Source organism: Chlorocebus sabaeus, chromosome 25 (genome assembly GCF_047675955.1).
Source record: "Chlorocebus sabaeus isolate Y175 chromosome 25, mChlSab1.0.hap1, whole genome shotgun sequence".
In the NCBI taxonomy this organism is placed as follows: Eukaryota; Metazoa; Chordata; class Mammalia; order Primates; family Cercopithecidae; genus Chlorocebus; species Chlorocebus sabaeus.
The window spans coordinates 50,111,450-50,129,344 of NC_132928.1; the positions used below are offsets into that span (position 1 = coordinate 50,111,450).

General features: G+C 36.7%; 1 protein-coding gene across 3 annotated transcripts in view; it reads right to left on the minus strand.

Annotated features, from left to right (window-relative positions):
• Positions 1–746: 746 nt before the first annotated feature.
• TDRD5 (tudor domain containing 5) overlaps positions 747–17,895 on the minus strand; it is a 93,590-nt gene continuing 76,441 nt past the window's right edge. For 2 of the 3 annotated variants that reach the window (XM_073011734.1, XM_073011733.1), the window contains one exon: positions 1,043–1,325. In XM_073011734.1, coding sequence (XP_072867835.1) covers positions 1,078–1,325 — 248 coding nt within the window. In that variant the 3' untranslated portion in view covers positions 1,043–1,077. Of the gene's footprint in view, positions 1,326–17,895 lie in introns of all 3 variants that reach the window. The other variant, XM_073011735.1, reaches the window with a different exon arrangement.

A 17,895-nucleotide genomic window follows, 5' to 3' on the forward strand; every position in this document is an offset into this window, starting at 1 on the left:
ATTTACCCCGCTCCGACCCCCTTCCTTAGTGGATACTTTGCTAATTAAGTAGTTGAGAAGGAAAGAGGAGAAATTCCTTATTGTAGAAAAAGAGAGAGGAACCAGGAGACCAGCTCTGTCATTTAATGCCAAAAAAGGAGACCTTAGAAGAGCAGCTGTGTGGGTGAGAACCTTGTTACATGAAGCAAGCTCACTACTTACATCTCTTTCTCAGATTTTACTTCTAAGAAATGATTCTGTTTTGGGGGTTAATTCTGTGAGTAAAATATTTTTCAAATCTGGGTATAAGTCTGGTAAAAAAAATTAACTAGCATTACTCACATTTTAAAATTTTACCTTCAGTCTTTTTTGATGATTTATATTATGAGCTCAACAGACTACCATATCACATTTCACAGAATTTGACCTCAGAGAATATGTTATATAAATGCTTAAAGAATGCCACTGTGGAACGACTGCTACATTAAGGCTCTTGGAAACTGTGATAATTATAGAGATGGCTCAGCTACATTTCAGAAACTGCCTTTACTGCAAACAGCTTAATTTTTTTGAAATGTAAAAGTATTCATATGACCAAAGCTTCAGGGTGTAGATTTTCTTATTGATCCCAATATTTCAAAGACATGATGATGCTCTATGATATAGAAGACTTCAAGTTAGAAAGCAGCCCTAAGAGTCAGACATCCTTTTTTTCTGGAGATAGGAATGTGAGGCTATTTTGTCTTGCCAAATATGGATCACAAACATTAGTTTTTCAATTTTCATTTATCAGTCATGATAATGTACAAGAAAAACAAACACACACAAAAAACAAATTCCTTTAAACTACATTAAAAACAAAGGTGAACAAAACAACACAGAATAAAATAAAATCAAGAAAAATCAAGATTAACAGTAAATATCAATACTTACACATCAAAGTAGACTGTTAGCATAATAAAGCTAACATATAGCCACAGAAAGACAAAAGTATCAACAATCGAGATACGATTTTGCTTCAATACCTCCTCATTTTGGCCTGGGAGTTCATCAAGGCCTAAGTGGCTGGATTCTGTTTTTCTCCCTCCCTCCCCTCCCTCATGCTTCCATCCTTTTCACACTGGGGTACCAGTGTAGGAGGCTCCTGGATGTAGCTAACCGTGCGGCAGCACCTAAGGCAGCAGTGGCTGTACTTCGAGGAATGTAGAGCTTCTGAGAAATCTGGCACTCATAAGACAAAATCAAAGACAGCTGGTCCATGGATTCTTGGCTCTTGTCTTTGTACACTGTAACAGCACGGCTGCTAGAAAAATCTTCATTCTTTAGGATCTCTGGTGAGCTTTCCACTGGAAAAGAAAGAGTACACAAACATCTTTTCACGGGGTTCTCATACTTACTGCCTTCTCTCCCCCATTCTAGTTCTATACTAATTGGTATTACAATCATTTTCTGTTAGGTAGTGACAATTACCAATGGTTAATCAGAGAAGATGAGACTTAGAAACCAGTCAACAAATGGAAAGGAAATGGGGAATCATGAATTGAGATAAAATAAATCTTGTCGGGATGAAGGTGAGAGAGGGAAAATATACTTATGAACAAGGAAGGGATGCTTTATTTCTAGGAATGTCATAAAAATAAATTGGATATAATAGAAATCCCAGAGAAGAGCCCATAAGTGCTTCTATTTCCTTCCAGCACTAAGCTGAATGGTGTCCCACATGCATTCTCTCTGTTGCCAAAGTTGTTCCAATTCCAAGTCTGTGCCAGCATAAAAATAAAACCATCGTAGACTGTGGTTGCTAAGAAGTCCCCCAAACCAGTTATCAGCCATAAAATGAATGCCTAAGTAATTCATTTTAATTAAGAAGAAATAACCCTTTAAATAAACTGGCTGGAACTGCAATGCTTGAGATTTCCTAACAGCCAAGGAAGGGGATGCTAAGCACTCTCAGATGTGTACTCGTAGCTGGTCTATAAACCGCTTATTACCTGCCTACAATGAAAGAAGGTGCTTTTTCTGGCATCTAAACCAACACATTGCTTCCTTCAAGAAAGTCCTGCTTACAAAAAAAAATTTGGGTGAGCTAAGCACATGTTCAGCAATGTAGCTGCTTGAATACTCTGGAATAAACTCCTTACAGTGTAGTCCACTGCTGCAAACCCTTCAAACTGGCACCAGTATGTAGACTACGTTTTGAATAGCATTGTTCTAGATCTTAAAAACATAGATTTCAAAAAATTCAGAGAAAAAGGAGGCATAATCCATTATTTAATTCATCTTTGCATTTTTAGCATCTAGCAGAGTAACGCGTGGTATATGTTCTACACTTTTGTGATGAGATGTTCAAGGAGGATTTGACAGCATATTCTAAAAAGTGAAATTCTGATCATAAAACTATAGTGTCTACTAGAGAGGAAAAAGAATAATTTAATTAAATAATGTGATTTTACAGGAAGTCTTAGGTGAGCTTGGATATTAAAAGGTACGAAAAGCAGGAACACATGACCAAAGAATTTAAGAGTAGCAAAATTTCTGCTTTCAGTCATGGTGTTTTTCGACAAGAATATTTTACTCTTTTGCCTTACACAACTGGAAAACTGGACAAAATGTATGAAACAACAGCTTTCAGACATTGAACAAGCATCCCAGGACAGTGACCCCTGAGAGAAGGCAATCTGTAAGTGCTTTAGCTCACTGCCTGAAAAGACTTTTCAGGCTGTAGTATGAGGAGGAGGAATCCAGATTGAACCAGGTAGTCTTACTGAGTTGATAAAGTTCAAGATTCAGAAAGGCTAGGCGTCTAGAATTTGTGGATATAAAGTACCAGAGAGGAGGCAGCTGCAGAGAGACAGAGAAGAAACTGAGGATCTGCTGAGAGGTCTCCTTGAGTCTTGGACTGAGTAGTCATCTGACTCCTGTGTGTGTGAGCAAACTACGAAGGCCAGGGAAAAACTACCAGAAAGGAGCAGGCAGAATAATCATTAGATCTTACATTGGGACAAAACAGTTTGTGTTCTCATCAGCCATAGTGGAAAGACATCCTAACACATGCAACATCAAGTCCATCAATAATCTCAGAAGGTATTAGGTACTGCCTAAATAGCAAAGCCAAACCAAACCAGACCTAGACCACAGGCTTTTCCAGACTAGCCTAATAAACCTAAAAGGAACACTGAAAGAAAAAAAAAAAATTGGGAAATTAAACTGCATCTCCTCACCCCAAAAAAAGACAGGAAGAAAAGGAGAAAGGGAAGAAATTAAGCCAACACATATATACACCATGGAATACTATGCAGTCATAAAAAAGAATGAGTTCATGTCCTTTGCAGGGACATGCATGAAGCTGGAAACCATCATTCTCAGCTAACACAGGAAGAGAAAGCCAAACACCCCATGTTCTCACTCATAAGTGGGAGTTGAACAATAAGAACATGGGCACAGGGAGGGGAACATCACACATTGGGGCCTGTCGGGGGGTAGGGGGCAAGGGGAGGGATAGCATTAAGACAAATACCTAATGTAGATGACAGGTTGATGGGTGCAGTAAACCACTATGGCACGTGTATAACCTGTGTAACAAACCTGCATATTCTGCGCATGTATCCCAGAACTTAAGTATAATAATAATTTAGAAAGAAATTAAGCCGACAATGTAAAATTCACAGTGTCTGGCATTCAATAAAAAATTACCAGATACAAAGAATGTATAAGACCTATAATCAGGAGAAAAAAAAATCAATATAAACAGATTCAGAAATGACACAGAATTCAAAAGTTATATATATGATAGAATCATAAGACATGGATATTATAACAGTTGTTTAAAGAGCACTCTATTCAAGAAGATAAAAAGGAAAACATGACTATAATGTGGAAAAAAATGGAAGATATAAAAAAGACCCAAGTCAAACCTCTAGAGAAGAAAAATACACTGGGCCAGGTGCCATGGCTCACGCCTGTAATCCCAGCATTTTTGGGAGGCAGAGGCGGGCAGATCACCTGAGGTCAGGAGTTCGAGACCAGTCTAGCCAACACAGTGAAACCCTGTCTCTAGATCTTAAAAACATAGATTTCAGAGAAAAAGAAGGTATAATCCATTATTTTAGAATTTTAAAAATTAGCTGGATGTAGTGGTTCAAGCCTGTAATCTCAGCTACTCAGGAGGCTGAGGTGGAAGAATCGCTTGAACTTGGGAGGCAGAGGTTGCAGTGAACCGAAAGTGCACCACTGCACTCCAGCCTGGGTGACCAAGCGAGACTCTGTCTTAAAACAAAAACAAAAACAAAAAAAACTTTGAATTAGAAACTGAACAAGACCACTGGTACACTCGGAGACATAGTAGTAGAAAAGTCTGAGTAAGAAATGTATCAGTGAGCAATAGAACAACATCAAACAGTCTACCACACGTGTAACTGCAGTTACAAGAAAACGGGGGGAAGGGTGACAGAAAAAAAATTAAATTTTTTTGGCCCTGTGGACCAAATCCACTTGATTTTATAAAGTTTTATTGTAACACAGCTACTCTCATTCAGCTGTGTTACCTATTGTCTCATTTACCTATTGTCTGTTTTCATGCTGTAACAGCAGAGTTGAATAATTGCCACAGATCATATAGCCTACAAAGCTAAAAAGATTTATTTTTTGGCTCTTTGCTGAACCCCAATTTATACATTGGAATGAAGAACACTGGAATGGAAAATGGGTGAGTAAACATAAACTTTTCTCATTTTTAATATCTTTAAAAGATAATTGACTATAAAGCAAAAATAACAAAAACTGGATATTTTTAATATCCAATCCAAGAATTGGATTGTGGGGTTTACAACATATTTAAAAAGTGAAATATATAATAACAATAGCTAAAAGGCTGGCATGGGAAAAATGAAAAGTTTTAATGTTATACATAAAGTGGTATCATCTGAAGGAGACAATTTAAAGATATATACTATAAACCCTAAACCACTAAAAAAAGAACAAAACTACCAAGCCAATAAAGGAGATAAATATGGAATTTTAAAAACCTCACTTTAAAGGTAGGAAAAGAGAAAAAAGGGCATAAGACCAAATGGACAAACAGAAAACAAATAGCAAAATAATGTATATTAACCCATATCAATTGTCACCTTAAGTTGTCCAAACATTCCAATTAAAAGAAGAGATTGTCAAGATTGATAAAAACGCAAAACCACACCACGTGTTTACAAAATTTTATCTATTTACATTTTTATATTTTTGAAATTGGGTCTCACTCTGCTGCCCAGACTGGAATGCACTGCTGCAATCGCCACTCATTGCAGGCTCAACCTCCTGGGTTCAAGTGATCTTCCTGTTTCAGCCTCTCAAGCAGCTAGGATCACAGGTGCACACCAGCACACCCGGCTAGTTTTTAAAAAATTTTTTGTACAGACAGGGTCTCACTGTGTTGCACAGGCAGATCTCAAACTCCTAGGGTCAAGTGACCCTCCTGCCTTGGCCTCTCAAAATGCTGGGATTACAGGCATGAGCCACAGCATCCAGCTAAGAAACCTATTTTAAGTATAAAGATACAGATAGGTTAAAAGTGAAAGGATGGCAATAATATGCCCTGCAAATGCAAATCAAAAGAAATTTGGAGTGTCTTTATTCATATCAACTAAATAGATTTCAAAGCAAAGAATATTATGAAAGATAAAGAGTAAATTAATAACGATAAGTGGATTGATTCATCCAGAGAGCATAATAATCCTAATTAACAGAGCTTCAAAGTTCTTGAAGCAAAACCTGTTAAAATTGAAAAAAGAAAAAGACAAATCAACTACTATAATTAGAGAGTTCAACAATTATCTCTCAATAATTGATTGAACAATTAGAAAATTAGTAAGGATATAGAAGATTCAAACAACACTATTCATCACCTCGACTTGATATTATGAAATACTTTACCTATCATCAGACTATATACATTGCTCTAAAGTACAGATAAAGCATTTACAAAAATAGAGCACATTGTAGGCTATAAAAGTGTCAAAAATTTTAAAGAATTAAAATTTATGTTACTTGATCACAACAAGTTAAATTAGAAATAAATAATAGACATCTGGAAAACCCCCAAGTATGTGGAAATTAAACAACATAATTCTAGATAACCAATAGGTCAAGAAGAAAATTCACAAGGGAAATTATAAAATATTTTGAAATGAATGAAAATGAAAATGCAACATATCAAAATTCATGGGATGCAGCAAAAGGATGGTTTAGACAGAAAATTGTATTACTAAACACATATTAGGAAAAACTATAGAATGATCTAAGGTTTCAATTTGGAAAACTAGACAAAGCAAATTAAGCCCAAAGTAATCAAATGAAAGGGAAAAGAAAGAACATAATGAAATAGAACACAGATAAACAGGAAAATCGATGCAACAAAAAATCTGGTTATTTGAGAAGTTCAATAAGATTGATAAACCTCTAGGCACACTAAGATCAGGTGGGAAAAAGATGGCACAAATTACTAATATCTATAGATATTAAAATAAGGGAATATGAAAATTTATGTTAATAAATTTTACAGTTTAGATGAAATGGATAAATTCCTTGAAAGAGAAAACTACCAAAGTTTACTTGAGAAGAAACTGATAATCAATAACTTTGTATTTGTTGAAGACATTAGCTTAAAATACCTTTCTTCAAAGAAAACTCCAGGTCCAGAGGTCCTCACTATTGAATTCTACCAAACATTTAAGGAAGAAATAATATGAATTCCACACAAATTCTTCCAGAAAATATTAATGGAAGAGGAGGAAACACTTCCCAACTTATTTTATGAGAGCAGCATTATCTGGATACCAAAATCAGACAAAGACATTATTAAAAAAGAAAACTACAGATAAATATCCCTCATGAACATGGCCATAAAAATCCTTAACAATACTTTAACAAATAGAATCTAACATTATGTAAAATGGATAGTATATCACAACCAGGAGGGCATTATCCCAGGAATTTAAGGTTGGTTTAATATCTGAAAATCAATATAATTCACCATCCCATAAACAGTCAAAACAAGCAACAGCATAATCATCTCAACAGACAACAGAATAAGCATTTGATAAGATTCAACACCCATTCATGATAAAAACTATCAGAAATCTAGGAATAAATTGGAACTTTCTCAGCCTACCAAGAGCATCTGCAAAAAGGCTACAGTTAACATTATACTTCATTTGTAAAAGATAAAATGTTTCCCTATAAGATCAACAACAATGCAAGGACGTCACTCTGGCCTCTCCTATTCAACTCTATAATGGAAGTCCTAACCAGTGCAAGGAAAAGGAAAAATGGCAAACAATTTCACAAGTAGTAAACTGATTTTTTTCCCCCCAACATATGAAATGTCTATACAGAAAATCCCAAAAAATCTATTAGAACAAATTAGTTTAGCAAGGTCACGGAATATATGAAAACCAACTATATTTCTATATACCAGTAATCATAAAAAATTGATTTTAAAATGCCATTTATTCAATAGTATAAAAATATTAAATACTTAGGGATAAATTTAACAAAAGATGAAAAACACCTATGCACTGAAAACTACAAAACATCATTGCTAGAAATTAAAGAAGGATAAATGTTTAAATATAGTTGATTAAGATGCTGGATAGGAGGCAGCACTAGCTTGTAGCTCCTGCTTGGATAGACAAAGCAGCACGTGGACACTCACGTCGTGAACTTACGTTCCTGTAGTAGTTCTTGGAGCAAACAGGGAAAGCTGAGAGAATCCATAGACCCTTTGAAGGAACTGGATCACCCCTGAAGGTTCCCTGAGATGCCGAAAAACTGTGAGTCTTCTTGCTTTCTCAACGGGGAGGCTCGTGGTCTGGGGCAAGTTCTCAGCCCTGGTCACCAGCTGCCTAGAAATAGACTCGGTGCTGTTGCGGGGGCCACGGTGGGAGTGAGACTGGCCTTTAGAACTGCAGGCTGCGTGGAAGCGGGGTGAGGCCTGTGACTGCCGGCTTTCCCCCACTTCCCTGGCAACCTGTATGACTCAGCAGAGGCAGCCATAATCCCCCTGGGAGTATAACTCCACTGGACTGGGAACCACACCCCCATCCCCATAGCAGCCGCAGCAAACCCTCCCCAAGGAGGGGCTAAGCTCAGACACACCTATCCCTGCCCCCACCTGGTTGGTGATCTTTCTCTACCTGCCCTGGTAGCGAAAGACAAAGGTCTTAATCTCTTGGGAGCTCTATGGCCCTGCCCACTGGCTGAGAAACCTGAATACTTAACCAGGTATGCCTAGGGCAAGTTTGCATCCTCCCTATAGGGCCACAGCTGATGTACTCTTGAAAGCACCATCTCCTGGCTGGAGGTCAACCAACACAAAACCAGTGCACTAAACAAAAACACAACCAAGGACCCTCAAAGAGTCCACTTCACTCCCCTGCTACCTCCACCAGAACAGGTGCTGGTATCTATGGCTACAAGACCTGAAGATGGATCACATCACAGGACTCTTTGCAGACACTCCCCAGTACCAGCCCAGAGCCCAGTAGCTCCACTTACTGGCTAAACCCAGAAGAGCAAAAACAATCACCACAGTTCAGTTCTCAGGAAGCCCCAATCCTAGGGGGGAAAGAAGAGAACATCACCATCAAGGGAGCATCCTGTTGGACAAAAGAATCTGAACAGCAGCTGTTCGATCGTCCCTCTTATATACTCTACTCAAATAAGAAGGAACCAGAGAAATCATTCTGGTAATATGACAAAACAAGGTTCTTTAACACCCCTAAAAGATCACACCAGCTCACCAGCAATGGATTCAAACCAAGATGAAATCTCTGAATTGCCAGAAAAATAATTCAGAAAGTTGACTATTAAGCTAATCAAGGAGGCACCAGAGAAAGATGAAGTCCAGCTTAAAGAAATCAAAAACATGATACAGGATATGAAAGAAAAATTCTTCAGTGAAATAGAAAGCATAAATAAAAAACGATCACAACTTCCGGAAATCAAGGACACACTTAGAGAAATGCAAAATGCACTGGAAAGGCTCAGCAATAGAATTGAACAAGCAGAAGAAAGAACTTCAGAGCTCAAAGACAAGGCTTTTGAATTAACCTGATCCATCAAACACAAAGAAAAAAGAATTTTAAAAAATGAACAAAGCCTCCAAGAAGTTTGGGACTAGGTTAAACATTCAAATCTAAGAATAGCTGGTGTCCCTGAGGAAGAAGAGAAATCTATAAGTTTGGAAAATGTATTTGAGGGAATAATCAAGGAAAACTTCCCTGGTCTTGCTAGAGATCTAGACATCCAAATACAAGCAGCTCAAAGAACACCTGGGAAACTGATCACAAAAAGATCACTGCCTAGGCACATAGTCATCAGGTTATTTAAAGCCAAGACCAAGGAAATACTCTTAATAGCTGTGAGGCAAAAGCATCAGGTAACCTATAAAGGAGAATCTATCAGATTAACAGCAGATTTCCCAGCAGAAATCTACAAGCTAGAAGAGACTGGGGTCCTATTTCTAGCCTCCTTAAACAAAACAATTGTTAGCCAAGAATTCTGTAGCCAGCAAAACTAAGCTTCATAAATGAAGGAAAGATACAGTCTTTTCCAAACAAACAAATGCTGAGAGACTTTGCCACTACCAACCCAGCACAAGAACTGCTAAAGGAGCACTAAATCTTGAAACAAATCCTTGAAATACACCAAAATAGAACCTCCTTTGACAAATGGGATCTAATTAAACTAAAGAGCTTCTGCACAGCAAAAGAAACTACCATCAGAGTGAACAGGCAACCTACAGAATGGGAGAAAATTTTTGCAATCTACTCATCTGACAAAGGGCTAATATCCAGAACCTACAAAGAACTCAAACAAATTTACAAGAAAAAAACAAACAACCCCATCAAAAAGTGGGCAAAGGATATGAACAGACATTTCTCAAAAGAAGACATTCATACAGCCAACAGATACATGAAAAAATGCTCATCATCACTGGCCATCAGAGAAATGCAAATCAAAACCACAATGAGATACCATCTCACACCAGTTAGAATGGCAATCATTAAAAAGTCAGGAAACAACAGGTGCTGGAGAGGATGTGGAGAAATAGGAACACTTTTACACTGTTGGTGGGATTGTAAACTAGTTCAACCATTATGGAAAACAGTATGGCGATTCCTCAAGGATCTAGAACTAGATGTACCATATGACCCAGCCATCCCATTACTGGGTATATACCCAAAGGATCATAAATCATGCTGCTATAAAGACACATGCACACATATGTTTATTGCGGCACTATTCACAATAGCAAAGACTTGGAATCAACCCATATGTCCATCAGTGGCAGACTGGATTAAGGAAATGTGGCACATATACACCATGGAATACTATGCAGCCATAAAAAAGGATGAGTTTGTGTCCTTTGTAGGGACATGGATGCAGCTGGCAACCATCATTCTTAGCAAACTATCACAAGAACAGAAAACCAAACACCGCATGTTCTCACTCATAGGTGGGAACTGAACAATGAGATCACTTGGACTTGGGAAGGGGAACATCACACACTGGGGCCTATCATGGGGAGGGGGGAGGGGGGAGGGGGGAGGGATTGCACTGGGAGTTATACCTGATGTAAATGACAAATTGATGGGTGCTGACGAGTTGATGGGTGCAGCACACCAACATGGCACAAGTATACATATGTAACAAACCTGCACATTATGCACATGTACCCTAGAACTTAAAGTATAATAATAAAAAAAAAAACTTACTGCCAATAAAAAAAAAATAAAATTATTGTATAGTAAAAAAAAAAAAAAAAAAGCATATATCTCACAGGACCTACGTAACAATAACACAATGAAAAAAACAAGGTATTCAGGCAACAAATAGCATGATGAATAGAATAGTACCTCACATCTCAATAGTAACATTGAATATAAATGGCCTCAATGCTCCACTTAAAAGATACAGAACTGCAGAATGGATAAGAATTCACCAAGTTTCTGCTGCCTTCAGGAGACTCACCTAACACATAAGGACTCACATAAACTTAAGGTAAAGACGTGGAAAAAGATATTCCATGCAAATGAACACCAAAAGCTACCAGGAGTAGCTCTTCTTATATCAGACAAAACAAACTTTAAAGCAGCTGCAGTTAAAAGACAAAGGGGGACATTATATAATGAGAAAAGGACTAGTACAACAGGAAAACATAGCAATTCTAAATATACATGCACCTAACACTAGAGCTCCCAAATTTATAAAACAATTACTACTAGACCTAAGAAATTAGATATCGATGGCAACACAATAATAGTAGGGGACTTTAATACTCAACTGACAGCACTAGACAGAAAGTCAACAAAGAAACAATGGACTTAAACTATACCCTACAACAAATGGAATTAACAGATATTTATAGAACATTCTACCCCACAAATGCAGAATATGTATTCTATTCATCAACACATGGAATATTCTCTAAGACAGACCACATGATAGGTCACAAAACAAGCCTCAGTAAATTTAAGGAAATTGAAGTTATATCAAGTACTCTCTCAGACCACAACAGAATAAAATTGGATATCAACTCCAAGAGGAACACTCAAAGGCATGCAAATAGATGGAAATTAAATAACCTGCTCCTGAATGATCACTGGGTCAACAATGAAATCAAGATGGGAATTTAAAAATTCTTTGAACTGAACGATACAACCTATCAAAACCTCTGGAATACTGCAAAAGTTGGTGCTAAGAGGAAAGTTCATAGTATTAAATGCCTATATCAAAAAGTCTAGAAGAGCATAAATAAACAATCTAAGGTTATACCTCATGGAATTGGAGAAACAAGAAAAATCCAAACACGAACTCAGCAAAAGAAAGCAAATAACCAGGATCAGAGCAAAACTAAATGAAATTGAAACAAAAAAAGTACAAAAGACAAATGAAAAACAAAGGTGGTTCTTTGAAAAGATAAAAATTGAAAGACCATTAGTGAGATTAAGAAGATAGAGGATCCAAATAAACTCAATTAGAAATGAAACAGGAGATGTTACAACTGATAACACAGAAACACAAAAGATTATACAAGGCTACTTTTAACATCTTTACACATGTAAACTAGAAAACCTAGAAGAGATGGATAAATTTCTGGAAATACACAACCATCCGAGATTAAGCCAGGATGATACAGAATCTCTGATCAGACCAATAACAAGCAGTGAGATTGAAATGGTAATAAAAAAATTGTCAACAAAAAAAGTCCAGGACCAGATGGATTCACAGCTGAATTCTATCACACATTTAAAGAAGAATTGGTACCAATCCTATTGACACTATTCCAAAAGATAAAGAGGGAATCCTCCCTTAATCATTCTATGAAGCCAGTATCACCCTAATACCAAAACCAGGAAAGGACATAACAAAAAAAAAAAAAACTACAGACCAATATCCCTGATGAACACAGATGCAAAAATCCTCAACAAAATACTAGTGAACTGAATCCAGTAACATATTGAAAAGATAATCCACCATGGACAGAGGGGTTTCATACCAGGGATGCAGGGATGGTTTAACATACATAAGTCAATAAATGTGATACACCACATAAGCAAAATTAAAAACAAAAATCACTTGATCATCTCAATAATGCAGAAAAAGCATTTGACAAAATCTAGCATCTCTTTATGATTAAACCCTCAGCAAAATCGGCATAAAGGGACATATTTTAAGGTAATAAAATCCATCTATGAGAAACTCACAGCCAGCATTACACTGAATGGGGAAAAGTTGAAAGCACTTCCCCTGAGAATTGGAACAAGACAAGGATACCCACTTTCACCACTTCTATCCAACGTGGTACTGGAAGTCCTAGCCAGAGCAATCAGACAAGAGAAAGAAAGAAAGGGCACCCAAATCAGTAAAGAGGAAGTCAAACTGTCACTGTTTGCTGATATGATCGTATACCTAGAAAACCCTAAAGACTCATCCAAAAAGCTCCTAGAACTGGTAAATGAATTCAGCAAAGTTTTGGGGTACAAAATTAATGCACACAAATCAGTAGCTCTGCTATTGGTCACATCAACAGTGACCAAGCTGAGAATCAAATCAAGAACTTGTGAAAGGAAAATATCTTGGGCCCCCAAAATCACTAAGGAAAACTCAAGCTGGAAACTGCTTAGAGCAAACCTGCCTCCCATTCTACACAAAGTCACTCCTCTGCCCACTGAGAGAGATGCATATCTGATTTGCCTCCTTTGGAAAGGCTGATCGGAAACTCAAAAGAATGGAACCGTTTGTGAATCACCTATCTGTGACCTGGAAGCTCCCTCCCTGCTTGCCTTTGCTTCAAATTGTTCCACCTTCCAGACCAAACCAATGTACTTCTTACATATATTGATTGATGTCTCATGTCTCCCTAAATGTATAAAACCAAGCTGTGCCCTAACCACCTTGGGCACATGTCATCAGGACTTCTTGAGGCTCTGTCACAGACACATCCTCAACCTTGGCAAAATAAACTTCCTAAATTAACTGAGACCTATCTCAGATTTTCTGAGTTCACAAACTCAACCCCTTTCACAATAGCTGCAATAAAAATAGAATACTTAGGAATATAGCTAACCAAGATGTGAAGGACTTCTATATGGAGAAAAACAAAATACTGCTGAAAGAAATCATAGACGACACAAACAAATGGAAACATAGCTCATGCTCATGGATGGATAGAATCAATATTGTGAAAATGACCATACTGTCAAAAGCCATCCACAAGTTCAGCGTAATTCCCATCAACATACTACCATCATTCATCACAGAACTAGAAAAAACAATCTTAAAATTCATATGGGGCCAAAAAAGAGTCCCTGTAGCCAAAACAAGACTAAGCAAAAAGAACAAATCTGGAGGCATCACATTACCTGACTTCAAACTCTTTTTTTGGGCCATAGTTACCTAAACAGCACAGTACTGGCATAAAGATAGGCACACAGACCAATGGAACAGAATAGGAAACCCAAAAACAAAGCTAAATACTTACAGCCAACTGATTTTTGACAAAGCAAACCAACACATAAAGTGGGGAAAGGACACCCTATTCAACAAATGGTGCTGGGATAATTGGCAAGCCACATGTAGAAGAATGAAATTAGATCCTCATCTCTCACCCTATAAACCAACTCAAGATGGATCAAAGACTTAAATCTAAGACTTGAAACCTTAAAGATTCTAGAGTATAACAATGGAAAAGCCCTTCTAGACATTGGCTTAGGCAAATAATTCATGACCAAGAACCCAGAAGCAAATGCAACAAAAACAAAGATAAATAGATGGGGCTTAATTAAACTAAAAAGCTTCTGTACAGCAAAAGAAATAATCAGCAGCGTTAACAAGACAACCTACAGAATAGGAGAAAATCTTCACAATCTATACATCCAACAAAGGACTAATATCCAAAATCTACAAAGAATTCAGCAAGAAAAAAAGAAACAATCCCATTAAAAGTGGGCTAAGGACTTGAATAGACAATTCCCAAAGGAAGATATACAAATGGTTGACAAGCATATGGAAAAATGCTCAACATCACTAATTATCAGGGAAATGCAAATTAAAACCACAATGTGATACCACCTCACTTCTGCAAGAATAACCATAATCAAAAAATTAAAAAAAAAATACATGTTGGCATGCATGTGGTGGAAAGGGAATGCTTTTATGATACTGGTGAGAATGTAAACTATTACAACCACTATGGAAAACAGTGTGGAGATTCCTTAAAGAACTAAGATCTACCATTTGATCCAGCAGTCCCACTAGTAGGTATCTACCTAAAGGAAAATAAGTCATTATACGAAAAAGATACTTGCACACACGTTTATAGCAGCACAATTTTTAATGGTAAAAACATGGAACTAACTCAAATGCCCATCAATCAACGAGTGGATAAAGAAAATATGATATATATGTGTGTGTATATATATGTGTGTATTATACACATACACACACCACACCATAGACTACTTCTCAGCCATAAAAAGGCATGAAATAATGGCATATACAGCAACCTGGATGGAATTTGAGACTATTATTCTAAGTGAAGTAATTCAGGAATGGAAAACCAAACATCATATGTTCTGAGTCATAGGTAGGAGCTAAGCTATGAGGATGCAAAGGCATAAAAATGATACATTGGATTTTGGGGACTCAAGGGAAAGGGTGGAGGTGTCGAGGAATAAAAAAACTACACATTGGGTACAGTGTATAGCACTCACGTGATGAGAGCACCAAAATCTCAGAAATCACTAAAGAACTTATTCAAGTAACCAAACACCACCTGTTCCCCAAAAACATACTGAAGTAAAACAATTTAAAAATGTTTTTAAATCATATAATTTATCCTAGGTTTTTACAAAATATTTTATGAAAATTATACATAAGAAGTACACTATAACTGAACAACTTACATTCTAATTAAAATTTTGTTGCAAAACAAAAAATGTAATATGTGGATAGACTTAATATTGTTAAGATGAGAATTCTCCTCAAATTGATCTACAAACTTAAATTAAAAAATCAGAGCAAAATCTTAGCAGGCTTTGTGTAGACATTGACAAGCTAATTCTAAAATTTATGTGAAAATCAAAGGACCTATAATAGCACAACAACCTGGGAAAAAGAAAGTTGGAGGACTAACATTATATGATTTCAACACTTATTATAAAGCCATGGTAATTAAGACAGCAGTATAAAGACAGACATATAGACCAAGAGTACAAAATGGAAATTTTAGAAACAGATCCTCACAAATACAGTCTATTGACTTTTGGCAAAGGTATCAAGGCGATTTACTGGAGACAGTCTTTTCAACAAATGGTGCTGGAACAACTGGACATTCAGATGCAAACATACATTGATCCTTACATCATACCCTATACAAATATTAACTTGAATTGGATCTTAGACTTAAAACTATAAACATTTTATAAGAAAATGTAGAAGAAAATCTTAGTTATTTGAGTTAAAGATTTCTAAACAAGATACACAAAGCTCAAATTGTAAAGAGAAAAAAAAAATCACTAAACTGGACTTGAAAACTTTTGCTCTTCCAAAGACACTAAAAGGCAAGCCACAGACTGGAGGAATATTTATACCTGACAAAGAATGTGTGTACAGAATAAAGAACTTCTACAAGTAGGTAAGAAGATAACCCAATTTAAAAAATGAATAAGTACTTGAACAGGCACTTAGCTAAAGAAGATACATGAATGGCAAATAAGGACACGAAAAAGATGGTGAACATCATGGTAAACAGGAAAATGCAAATTAAAACTACAATTACAATACTATACCACTATATACCCAACAGACTGGCAAAATTTAAAAAGATCGACAATATAAAAAAAGCAGGGGTTGCAATCCTACTCTCTGATAAAACAGACTTTAAACCAACAAAGATCAAAAGAGACAAGGCCATCACATAATGGTAAAGGGATCAATTCAGCAAGAAGAGCTAACTATCCTAAATATATATGCCCCCAATACCAGAGCACCCAGGTTCATAAAAGTAAGTCCTTAGAGATCTACAAAGAGACTCAGACTCCCACACAATAATAATGGGAGACTTTAACACCCCACTGTCAACATTAGACAGACAACGAGACAGAAAATTAACAAGGATATCCAGGAATTGAACTCAGCTCTGCACCAAGTGGACCTAATAGACATCTACAGAACTCTCCATCCCAAATCAACAAAATATACATTCTTCTCAGCACCACATCACACTTATTCTAAAATTGACCACATAATTGGAAGTAAAGCACTCCTCAGCAAATGTAAAAGAACAGAAATTATAACAAACTGTCTCTCAGACCACAGTGCAATGAAACTAGAACTCAGGATTAAGAAACTCACTCAAAACCACTCAACTACATGGAAACTGAACAACCTGCTCCTGAATGACTACTGGGTACATAACGAAATGAAGGCAGAAATAAAGATGTTCTTTGAAACGAATGAGAACAAAGACACAACATACCAGAATCTCTGGGACACATTTAAAGCAATGTGTAGAGGGAAATTTATAGCACTAAATGCCCACAAGAGAAAGCAGGAAAGATCTAAAATTGACACCCTAACATCACAATTAAAAGAACTAGAGAAGCAAGAGCAAACACATTCAAAAGTTAGCAGAAGGCAAGAAATAACGAAGATCAGAGCAGAACTGAAGGAGATAGAGACACAAAAAACCCTTCAAAAAATCAATGAATCCAGCAGCTGATTTTTTGAAAAGATCAACAAAATTGATAGACCGCTAGCAAGACTAATAAATAAGAAAAGATAGAAGAATCAAATAGACGCAATCAAATAGACAAACAAATGGAAGAACATTCCATGCTAATGGATAGGAAGAATCAATATTGTGAAAATGGCCATACTGCCCAAGGTAATTTATAGATTCAATGCCATCCCCATCAAGCTGCCAATGACTTTCTTCACAGAATTGGAAAAAACTACTTTAAAGTTCATATGGAACCAAAAAAGAGCCCACAGTGCCAAGACAATTCTAAGCAAAAAGAACAAAGCTGCAGGTATCATGCTACCTGACTATACTATCTATACTACAAGGCTACAGTAACCAAAACAGCCTAGTACTGGTACCAAAACAGAGGTATAGAGCAATGGAACAACAGAATAGAGCCCTCAGAAATAATACCACACATCCACAACCATCGGGTCTTTGACAAACCTGACAAAAACAAGAAATGGGGAAAGGTTTCCCTAATTAATAAATGGTGCTGGGAAAACTGACTAGCCATAAGTAGAAAGCTGAAACTGGATCCCTTCCTTACGCCTTATACAAAAATTAATTCAAGATGGATTAACGACTTAAATGTTAGACCTAAAACCATAAAAACC